Below are 11527 nucleotides of genomic sequence, written 5' to 3'. Positions count from 1 at the left end.
ATTTTGATTTCTTTTTTCTCAATTAAAAATATATAAAACACAATTATATACAACCACGCGTATTTATTTAACTTATTCTACTGGTTTAGTATCACCTGTCTGTTCGCCACCTGCGGAGCTTTGTTGCACCACATATGGTCGATGGGTTTGACCGAATAGAGCTTTAATGGCCTCATCTGTTGCCATTAGAGGTTGACTAATAAATTGCAAAGCCTGTACCGCATATTTTTCTGATTCACACAGAGGCGAAGTGGATGCAGATGAAATGGTTAAATCACCTTCGGGCATACCCACACCCGAATGCAAAACCATTTGTTGTAGAATATTTAAATTTTCCACTGCTAAATTTACAACATCAGTTGCTGGTAAATTGAGATAACGTATTTTGGCTAGGAATTTTAAATTCTTCAACATATCCAAGTGCATTTGCCGCAACTGATGTGTAGTGTGTAGGAGTTTCTTTGTCGATTCGGTTAACATTTGATTTTTCTGTGTTAAATCAGCCTTCCAACGGGCCAATTCTTCTACCATTACACTACTAGCTAAGAATTTCGAACGCCATACTTCACATTGGCCAGCAAGGAATTCAATTTGTTCCGTATGAGTGGTAACATTATTTGCTGTGTCCAATAGGGCGCGTGCCAATTGAAGTTTATCCTCAGTCAAGACATTCACCCGCGTCAATAGATCTTCTCCCACAGAGGCAACGAGAAGATTTTTCAATTCAGAATTGACTTGGGTTTGAAATTTATATTGCCCCTGATAGTAATCCCTCTCGTCTCTGATCTTTTTCAATTCCTCTTTTAATTTTTCCAACTCTTCTGAGTTCACTGTCGTTTTATCTGAAGAAGAATCGCTTTCAATAGATGTTTGTTTTGCCTCACCAGCACCGACATCTTGTAGCTCTTGTGTTCTTATGTTGGACATTTGTGAAACTAGCACACCAATATCCAAATTATTGCGATTTGATTTCACGGATGTATTACCAAATTTTGGCGTAACCGAACCACTACGAGCTTTTGGCACAATGGGATTAACAGCACCTGGATATGGTTCAAAAGGTATAAATTTCGGTGGCTTTGTCTTTTTGTGTTCTGGCACTGCATTTACGGGTTCAACAAGTCTTGGTTTCATCATTACCAATTCGCCCTTAGGAACTACAGGTTTTAAGCTTCTGGTAACGCATTCAGGTCTACGATATAGTGTATGCAAACCGGGTAAAGGCAAGCCATTGTTGACCTTGTTGCTGTTTGAGCAGCTTGATGTTTTTCTCGTCTTTTGTTTATTATCCAAGGCAGCACTTATTGATTCTTTAGGTAGATTGGCTGTTTCAACGTCATTAGCACTGCTGACCTGATTATCTGCTTGATTTGCTGACTGTTGTGCCCCCACTTTCTCTTGCAGATCCTCTTGATCCATACCATCGCCACTGGTCCGACCTACTTTGTAATATATTGACAATTTAAGAATTCACATAATTTATTTTTTATTTTCCACATACCCTTTGCCATCTCCACGAAAGCCATTTGGTTAAATTCTAAAACTTAAATTAGCTACAATACACGAATAAATCCGAATTTAAAAGTTTTTATTAACAACTTAGTTGTGTTGTCGTGTACAAATCAAACGAAATAAATAAGAAAGACAAAAAGGAGTGAACGATGAAAAATGAAGAGAAAACAAAATCCCCGAGTACCTCTCTTGTTTACGAATGAGACATGAGGAAAACGCAATCAGCTGGATGCATTCATTGAATGAGCCGCGGAACTAGTTGCTTGGTGGCTTGGAACAAGTTATGGCAGAAGAATACAGTTAGTCGCATCCATGGTACAATGATATAAAGGTAGGGCTATGATACCATATGATTTTAACTTTTTTATTTTCTTGGCTTAAAATGTCATCTTTATTTGTTTATGTATGTATTTTCTTTTCAATAACAAAAAATCCCAACATACCAAAATGGCTTGAGAATAATATTACAATAAGCTTATGAACATAAGCCTTAATCTTGAGAAAATCTTGAGAAAACATTGAAAAATGTTTGTATAACAAGTATAGAATAATCGAAACGGAACCCTTATTTATAAGCTTATACTTGAAATTGTAGAATAAGCTTACAAAAATAATATTATAATAAGCTTATTTTTGTAATAGTATAAAATATTATTTTTTTTTTTTTTTTTTAGTTTTTAATCATTTTCAACGTTTTTTCTTGATGGACATCCCAGTAGTCACTGCCGCATGTGGCCTTGATACTCTGACGCTTTCTTCTCCCTTATTTGAACTTCTGCATCTCTTCCACTAAGACTACACATTTATTGAATTCCTGCAACTTTTTTGATGCTTCCAATCTGAAATGGGATTGGAATAATTTATGTGAAAGATTCCCGGATTTATTATTCATCCATACCTTAAGGGTTCGGTCCACAAATGGGTCCTAAATTCGCGTGATTTTGTTTTTTGCCAAAGAAAATAATTTCTTGCTGACAATTTTCACAAAAAATCAAAACTAATTTGTCAACAAGGGACAGACTTGAGAAATGTTTGTGGAACATAAGTGTTTCTCAAGCATTGTTGAAAAATTATATTTTTATAATATTGTTCTCAAGCTGTATTGTATTTTTGGTATGTTGGGATTGTTTAGAAAATATTCAAATTCGGATGTTTTCAAAATGTTTATTTCAACGTATGCATCGACAAAATCTAGAGTTTTTGTAGCGAAATAATCCGTTAGAGATATATAGTACATGATTTTGGAAAGAAGTGTTAACCTTTCATTCAGTTATCGCGGTTTTCAATTATTTATTCAAAATAAATGCAACAAGTTGTTTAATTTTTTATTGTTTTGATACTAATTTTGACATTACAAGCCAAACAGGTAGACCTCTATACTTGCAATTTTTTCAAAGTTGACCTACCTTCTCTTCATTGTACCATGGTCGCATCCATGGTACAATGAATTCAAGGTAGGGCAGAACTACCATATGATTTAAATTTTTTTATTTTTCTGGCTTAATATGTCATCTTTATTTGTTTATGTATGTGTTTTCTTTTCAATAACAAAAAAATTGTTCAGAAAACTTCAAATTCGGGTGTTTTCAAAATGTTGATTTCAACGTATGCATTGACAAAATCTAAAGTTTTTGTAGCGTAATAATCCTTTAGAGATATATAGTACATGATTTTGAAAAGAAATTTTGACCATACATTCAGTTTTCGCGGTTTTCAATGATTTATTCAAAATAAATGCAACAAGTTGTTTGATTTTTTATTGTTTTGATACTATTTCTGACATTACAAGCCAAACAGGTAGACCTCTATACTTGCAATTTTTTCAAAGTTGACCTACCTTCTCTTCATTGTACCATGGTCGCATCCATGGTACAATGATATTAAGGTAGGGCTATGATACCATATGATTTCAATTTATTCATTTTCTTGGCTTAATATGTCATCTTTATTTGTTTATATATGTGTTTTCTTTTCAATAACAAAAAAATTGTTCAGAAAACATTCAAATTCGGGTGTTTTCAAAATGTTTAATTCAACGTATGCATCGACAAAATCTAGAGTTTTTGTAGCGAAATAATCCTTTAGAGATATATAGTACATGATTTTGAAAATAAGTGTTGACCTTTCATTCAATTATCGCGGTTTTCAATTATATATTCAAAATAAATGCAACAAGTGGTTTGATTTTTTTATTGTTTTAATACTAATTCTGACATTACAAGCCAAACAGGTAGACCTTTATACTTGTAATTTTTTCAAAGTTGACCTACCTTCTCTTCATTGTACCATGGCATCGACACAGCTGCTGGGACAATGAACTGTCAACTAATATTGAAAATGACAATTTGGAATGAAAAATTATTAAAATTTGGGAACAACTCTAGTTTGGTAAAAACTCTTCTATTTTTTAAATTTTTTCCAGAGGTACTTATTTTCACCCTGATTCCGTGAAACTATTTTTTTCTTGAGGGACGGACCTGGGACCCCAGATTTTTGACCCGAAAGCCCGGTTTCAAGACTAGACCCGGATCAACTTACCCGATATAGACAATATACGGATTGAGAGCTTATGAAAATACCTATTCAACAAGTGTTACATGAGCGGTTCGGAAGTTATAGTCAAATTATTGATTTTTTGGACCTGGTTTTTTTTATAAAATATCCAAAAAGTCGAAAAGGGCCCATTATGGGGGGTCAACCCGCACCGGCTAACGCGAACCCAAGTTTCTAAATTTGTTACTTTTGTATTTCCAACGTCGGCTACGCGAAATAAACCTTTTTTTATTGAAAACATAATTTTAATGAACTGGTTAGATACCTATCACTGGAATAAAATAAAGAAAAATTGAAGAATTTTTACTAAACTCTTCTCATTAAAAAAAAAAAAACAATTTTTTGACACATCAATTTTCCCAAGCTTTGATGCATCGACCTGTATTTTTCTACCATGTGTACAACGTAACATATGTAGAACACATTTCATAGTGAATGTTGTATTTTTTATTTCTCTCTCAACCTGACATTCTAAATATTTACATTTCCAGCCTTTAGAGAAAAAACTACGTAACACAAGCGCACGATGGAGGATGAACCGAAAAAGGTTTGTTTCACAATGATTTCTGACAATAATTAACTCAAATATTAAATGAATATCTTCTTTGTCTTTAGGGCTTGATGCTGTATGGCCGTGATGTTTCTCAGATTCCCTGTTTCCGTAATAGTTTTCTGTATGGCATTGGTGGTGGTGTCGGTATAGGTTTACTCACATTTTTGGCCACTTCCCGCACGAAACTATCAACGCATGTTGGCTTTGGATCTTTCTTTTGTGGGACATTGTCGTATTGGGCATGGTGCAGGTAAGATATGGACCTTTGATATGGTTGTTACACTTTTTTATAAATCTTTTATTTCCTACAGATATCAGTGGTCTGTAAGGCGTTTTGAATATGCCCAATTGGAAAAGGCTATGCGACAGCAGGCCCTGTACGAGGGCACGGAAATCGAAAAACAATTGGATTTGAAATCGGCGTAGTGATAGTATCTCTTTATTTCAGTATATAAAAAAAGTGATTTTGTTTTAATGTTGTTTATTTTTAATATCAAAGCGCGAAATTAAAACTAAGTACCTATTCGTAAAATATGATTAAATATAATTTGTTATTTTAGATAGAACGAGAAATTATGTTTGTAGTGATGACAGTATTAGATTCTAAATAGTTTTAGCTCACTTGTTTAGAGATACCTGATCGGGGCCGTTTTCGTAATTTTTCAAATGGAAAATCATGATATTCGTTGGTTTGTCTTTGTTTAAACAGTGGAGGTGTTTTTAAATATTGATGTTTAGACAACAAAATACTCAACAATTTCAACAATCGAAATATTTTTTTGGTGCAAATTCTAAGTTTTTTAACTTTTGATTCGAAATGTTACAACTGTAAGTTCGGAGGTATTCAAATTAAATTATAAATTTTCGGAAATTAGAAACTAGACTTTCGGTGTGGGAAGTAAGTCTGTTTAATTTAGTGGAAACCGGTTCAGATACAGTTATTACTCTTTTTTTATATATTTCATCCGATTTGACATTTAAGCTCTCTACAGCCGTAATATACACTTCATAAGAGTTATGTGTAATGGTATGGAAAAGTATGGATTTTATTATTATAGAAGCAAGTGTGGTGAAAATCGGTTCAGATAAACATATGGCTCACATGTACATATTTCTCTCAGGATTGTAATATGCATTCCATAACAATAATATTATAATTCTAAGTAATTTTTTCACCCAAATTTTATATAATATCTCAAAAGTAAGAAAATCAGGGTTCAAACACATTTCTCTAGAAAAAATATCAAAAAAAGATCCGAGAGTTTTTAAACTAATGTAGAGTTAAACAAATAATTTTTTCATCTCGTTTTTTATTAAACAACAATTAAACGCAAACGAGCACATGCATACGCTGTAGAATTGGCTGTAGAACCTCCAAATACGAACTTTAAAATAATTCCGTTGAATAATGTAGCTAATATCATTAAAACGATATCATTGTGTCATTACAGAATTATGAGGAATGTTAATTGTCCTTTGTATAATAAGTTTGTGTTTTGTAGATCATCTCGAAATCCGCAATTGCTGTTTCCAAGATTTTCGTCTGTAGTTGGTGAGAAGGCGTTTGTTGTAAGAGTTGCGAGATTGTGGAATCAGCTCCCTCTGGCCCTGCGTAATTTTACCTGTTCTTTTGATATGTACAAGAAGAGGTGCTTTGAATATTTGTCTGTTCATTGAGTTTCTGGTTGCGGGTTATATTTTGTTATTTCTTTTTGTTATTGGCTGGAGGGCCATTTTTATGGTTGTTTATTTTCCATGTAGTACATAATTTTATTGATTTTTTTCTTTTTTAAGGATTTTTTTGCTATACTTGTAGTAGCTACATTCGCTCGGTTGGAAACGAGTGATGATTAGCGCTTAAGTGTATTGATGCCTCTTGCCTTTTTCCTCTCTACCTTGCTAAACTGTTGTTCAGCTTGGTAGAGGAGTTTTGTCTGAGGGTCTAATTGTTACTAAATTTAAATTATTATTATTATTTTTTTTTGTTTGTATATATTTTACTATTCGTTGATAATTTTTGTTATTTATTTAGTTTTTTTAGGATTAATTTGGTTATAGACTGTTTTTATACTGTTGTATGTTAATATAAGATTTTGGCCATGTTGGCTTATTTATATTGAATTGTATGAAATAAATGAAATGAAAATAAAAAATGGTGTTACCGTTATATGTGGGCTATACGAAGATGCGGACCTGCATAGACAATTTGCTGTCATAGGTTGAAGTACCCATTACGATGCTGTCAATTCTAAGCCAGTCGTCCGATAGCTGTTAAAATTATTCCAGTGACAGCTAATTATATTGTTTACAAGCGTAGAAAAGCATTTTGGTGAGAATTTTCCAGAAAAAAAAAATAACACAAGTGGCTATCGTTAGAGCACTTCAGCATTTAAGTGTGAATAAATCTTTTGTGTCTCGTACCATTGCTCGTTACTGTGATATTGGTAGCGTAGCCCGACGTCAAGGAAAGTAGAAAACATCAACATCAGCAGAAATGGTTAGAAAACTAAAGAAGCGACTCGATCGAAACCCGCGTCATAGTGACCGAAAAATGGCTCGTGAGCCGAACATATCGCAATATTCCATTCGACAAATATTGTCGTTAGCTCTCCGCTAGTATTAATCGACCTTGGCATCAGAATAAATGCCAAATATTAGGTGTGTCTGGTTACTCTAAAATTTGTAACAATTGTTACAAATTGTCTGTTAACACGAAAGTTCTTCAAAAGAGAGCGGTTGGAGAGAGAAATTTTGACAGTTCTTTCAGTGAGAGTTTGCAAATTCTTGCTGGACAAATTTCTTATTGCAATCACTTGCAACTCTTATTCTTCTCATTCATCGAAATTCAATCAGATGTTTTCTATTGTTTGTTTAGTTTCAATTTGAGAACAACGTAAAAGAATGTGAAAAAAAGTAAATATTAATATGTAATAAGAAAATAAAAGACTATTTCCAACATTTTTATTTAAAAAACTTGTAAAATTAGTATTGCTTCCTTTGTTTTAATTCTCCTTATGGGGACAAATTGGTTTGTTTTGACAAATCAGCTGATTAGTTGCAAACTTCTGCAGGAATACCGTCTGTTTACTTTTCGCATTTTCCTTGCAAAAGAGAATAAAACTACCTTACTCTCCCAGAAAGAAGTTGCTGGACAATTCCTGCTGGAAAAATAACCAGACACACCTATTATCGCGAAAATATTCTGGAGGGTGTATTAAAGCCTTGGGCACGCAAACATTTTGGCCGCAGACCTTGGACATTCCAACAGGACAGGAGGAACCATCGCACTCAGCACGCCACCCAAGAATGGTTACAAAATGGGGTTCCTCGCTTCATTTCCAGCGCACAATGGCCATAATTTGTGCCAAAGGTGACCAATTCGAACAAATCTAAAATTATACTAAAATTTGATGCTATTTCTGAAATTTTTTGCTTTCATTCAATAAAATTAAAAAACATGTAAAAATTATGGCGGTTGACTTTGTTGCAGTTTTTCTATATATCCTCCATAGAGTGGTGTAGGGTATAAAAATCCAGTAGCAGATGTGCGATGGTCTTGTTCTTTTCTTTATTGTAGTACATCTCACATCCAAAACATTGATTTACAAATTAGTAGTCGACATGGACGTGCGAGTCACCTTAATGACCAACAAATTATGCTGTTATCAATGACACACACCCAATATATTTAATTTCATAACATCCGCCAGGTGGCTACATTAAAGAAAAGCATGGTTTTTTTTCGAAATTATTGTAAACACTTACCAATATTACAATCCGGAAACGCAGTGACGGGAAAAGGAAATTCATATTCGATATCATTTAATGAAAAGAGACTAGCCAATCGACCGAATTAACTAGGATTAAAATTTTACACTCGCGACAAAAATGTACATTTTATATTTTAAACGACGCATTTTGAAACTTTGCAACAACGTGACCACATTTATAGTTTTGTTTTTCTTATTTAGCTTCTTAAGACTTTTCCGTCGAACTCTAAGAGTAAACAATCGTATTTTTTATTTAAAAGTCGTTAAACTGTTGCACACACACGCACCAATGAAACACAACAAAACATTTTTCCATATTCTAATAACATTTGACGTTATTTCCAAATTAAAAATATGAGTTTTTCTTTTATACCAAATTTTCTACAATATGCACCACACAGTAAGAAGTCAACAAAGAAACTATTGCAAAATGTCAACTATTCCGCCAAAAATAAGGAAGCGCTTGTTTTTGTTTTGTCTACCTTATATACCTATGTGAGAACATCATTTGCTTATCTCTGAGAGGATCTATGCCGAGTGGGGGAAATGCTCCAATTATATTAACTCTCATTCTCATTTTTCTCTCAATGAGAACAATAATGACAAGTTTTTAGTTTCTTTGTCGGGTTCGTTATGCATAGACGCGCATTGTGAAATGTTGGCCATAAATCGTTGTAAATAATTATAAAATAATGGAAAGTGATAAAATTAATGTGAATTTTATTTAATAATTGAACATTTCGAGTGCCATTGATGGTTTATATTGTGTTTATGATGTGCGGTTGTGGTAATTCCTCGAGTAGTTGCATTTAAGTGAGAGAAAAAAAATTGTTGCTTAAGTTAAGTCGGTGTGTGTACCTCTGAGTGTGCATGTTTCTGTTTCGGCATGCGTTACACTTTGGAGCGTTTAAAAGTGTTTTTTTTTTTATGAAAGAGAAACAAAAGAAAGCACCCTAATTAAGTTTAGATGCACTATTATTGTTGAAACAATTGTGTAAAACAATGGAAAAATAATAAAATAATCAAGAAATCTAAGTGGTGATATAGTATCTAAATATAAATAATATTTTTATTGCAAATTATTAAAATGACTGTACACCTAATCTAAGGCATATAGAGAAGTTGAAGGCAGAATTGGTAAGTACATACTTTTCCATTTCACTTATTTATCTCTTACTCAATTTGCTGTGTTTAAATGAAAATATTTTCTCCAAACTGGAAGGAACTAAGTTGGCTTTGAAGCATTAGACAGTTGATAAAATATTTTTTAAATATAAATTGTCGCACGTATATTAAAATATCAAATATGAGGTAAAATGCTTTGAGTTCATTCCACGACCCTTCTATCAGTAAAAGTTCTTTGTGACTAGGAAAAGTGTACTAGTAGCCGCCACTATAATTCGTTTGTTATAAAAATTTCGAACGCAAATATGTTATAAAGTTGCATTCAAGTTACTAGAATGTAAAATTCTGTGTAAGCTTTTACTTATTTTTTATTAAACTGATTACCTTTTTAAATTAAATAATTGGAGTACTGTAACTTGCGAACTGATTTTTCTCAATCCAATCTATTTTAGCATGATTCTCCGAGGCATATTTAAAAACATATTTTACGCGGAAGATGTGGTCATATTAAATAAATAGAGGAAAATGTGTTATTCTATGTTATTTTTATACCCTACACCACAAGGTGGTCAGGGTATTATGTCTTTGTGCATTTGTTTGTAACAGGCAAAAGGAAACGAGATAGACCCATAGTTCCTTTTGATGATCTGCATAGAATCACATTCTGAGTCGATTTATGCATATCCGTCCGTCTGTCCATGTATTTTTGTAAACAAAGTACAGTTCGCATTTATTGCCCTATCCAGATGAAATTTTGCATAGATCATTTGTTTGGCCCAAGGACGAACCCTGATGAAATTGGAGATAATCGGTCAAAATTTAGATATAGCTCTCATATATATCTTCGTCCAATTTTCCTTTTATTGTGCACCAAACGTGTAATGTCAACCCGAATAGTATGGAATTTTGCATATACAACCAAATTGAAAATAAGTATGCCAAATTTGATCAAAATCGGTTCAGATATAGCTATAGCTCCCATATATATGTTTCATCCGATTTGTTATTTTTGTCCTCCGCAGCCATAATATGCACTCTGTAACTACAATATTTGGGGAAATCTGTCAAATACAGCTCAGAAATACCTTTGCTAAATTTTATCGGGATCAGTTCAGATTTGGATATAGCTCCCATACATAACTTCGTCCGATTTACCTTTTATTGTGCACCAAACGTCTAATATTTGTCCAAATGGGATGGAATTTGGCACTTACGAATTGAGTCTAGAAGCTAGTATGTCAAATTTGGTGAAGATCGGCTCAGATATAGCTATAGCTCTCATATATACTGTTCATCCGATTTGTTATATTTGTTACCCACAACCGTAACATGCACTCCGTAACAACCATATTCAGGGAAATCTATCAAATACAGCTCAGAAATACCTTTGCTAAATTTTATCGAGATCGGTTCAGCTTTGGATATAGCTCCCATATATATCTTTATCCAATTTCAAATGAATTGTGCACTAAATGGCCAATACAAATCCGAATTAAAAAGATACAAATGCTTCGGCATATATAGTCTTTTGAACTTTAAATTATAATCTTTTATTATTATTATTATTATTATTTATTTATTTATTTATTGAGACTTCATTCATTTCATTAAAGACATGGTATTAACAATAAATATCAATAACAATAAAACTATCATGTATTATTCTAATATCATTATATAAAATGGGTATGCTACATTCTTAAACATTCTTTAGATATGTAATTGTATTTAACAAATAATCAGTAAATAAGATAAATAGTGTTTGCTCCCGACACTTGCTGTAGCGAATAGAGTTTTATCTATATTTTGATGTGTACTTATAACTAGGACTTACAACTACAAAAAAAAAAAAAAAAAAAAAAAACAAAACAAAGCTATTAAACTAATTAAATTATAATCATAGCGTGTATGATTGAATTCTTCCATAAAAGCTTTTAATTGTTATGCGGAGTTTTACTAAATTAGTAAAGTGGTGTAGGTTATCATAAAGTCGGCTCCGCCCGACTTTAAGACT

At 32.8% G+C, this 11527-nt stretch overlaps 2 protein-coding genes across 3 annotated transcripts; one reads left to right on the top strand and one right to left on the bottom strand.

Annotated features, from left to right (window-relative positions):
* Positions 1–7: 7 nt before the first annotated feature.
* On the bottom strand, positions 8–1657 carry LOC101892100 (golgin-45). Of its 2 annotated transcripts, none has more exons than XM_059123110.1 (2): positions 1502–1657; positions 8–1442 (listed from the first exon to the last, which is right to left on the bottom strand). In XM_059123110.1, exons 1-2 carry the CDS (start codon positions 1524–1526, stop codon positions 73–75), a joined length of 1395 nt encoding a protein of 464 aa, XP_058979093.1. In that variant the 5' UTR covers positions 1527–1657; the 3' UTR covers positions 8–72. The 2 variants fall into 2 exon arrangements, with proteins under 2 accessions (XP_058979093.1, XP_005182947.3); XM_005182890.4 differs by having other exon boundaries at positions 8–1439; positions 1502–1656.
* Positions 1658–4452: 2795 nt separating this feature from the next.
* Positions 4453–5152, top strand: LOC101892388 (cytochrome c oxidase assembly protein COX20, mitochondrial). Its single transcript, XM_005182891.4, has 3 exons — positions 4453–4612; positions 4681–4868; positions 4930–5152. Exons 1-3 carry the CDS (start codon positions 4592–4594, stop codon positions 5042–5044), a joined length of 324 nt encoding a protein of 107 aa, XP_005182948.2. The 5' UTR covers positions 4453–4591; the 3' UTR covers positions 5045–5152.
* The last annotated feature ends 6375 nt before the right edge of the window (positions 5153–11527 follow it).

This window comes from Musca domestica, unplaced genomic scaffold (assembly GCF_030504385.1).
Source record: "Musca domestica strain aabys unplaced genomic scaffold, Musca_domestica.polishedcontigs.V.1.1 1, whole genome shotgun sequence".
Classification (NCBI taxonomy): domain Eukaryota; kingdom Metazoa; phylum Arthropoda; class Insecta; order Diptera; family Muscidae; genus Musca; species Musca domestica.
This window is presented reverse-complemented; position numbering and strand designations above follow the sequence as displayed.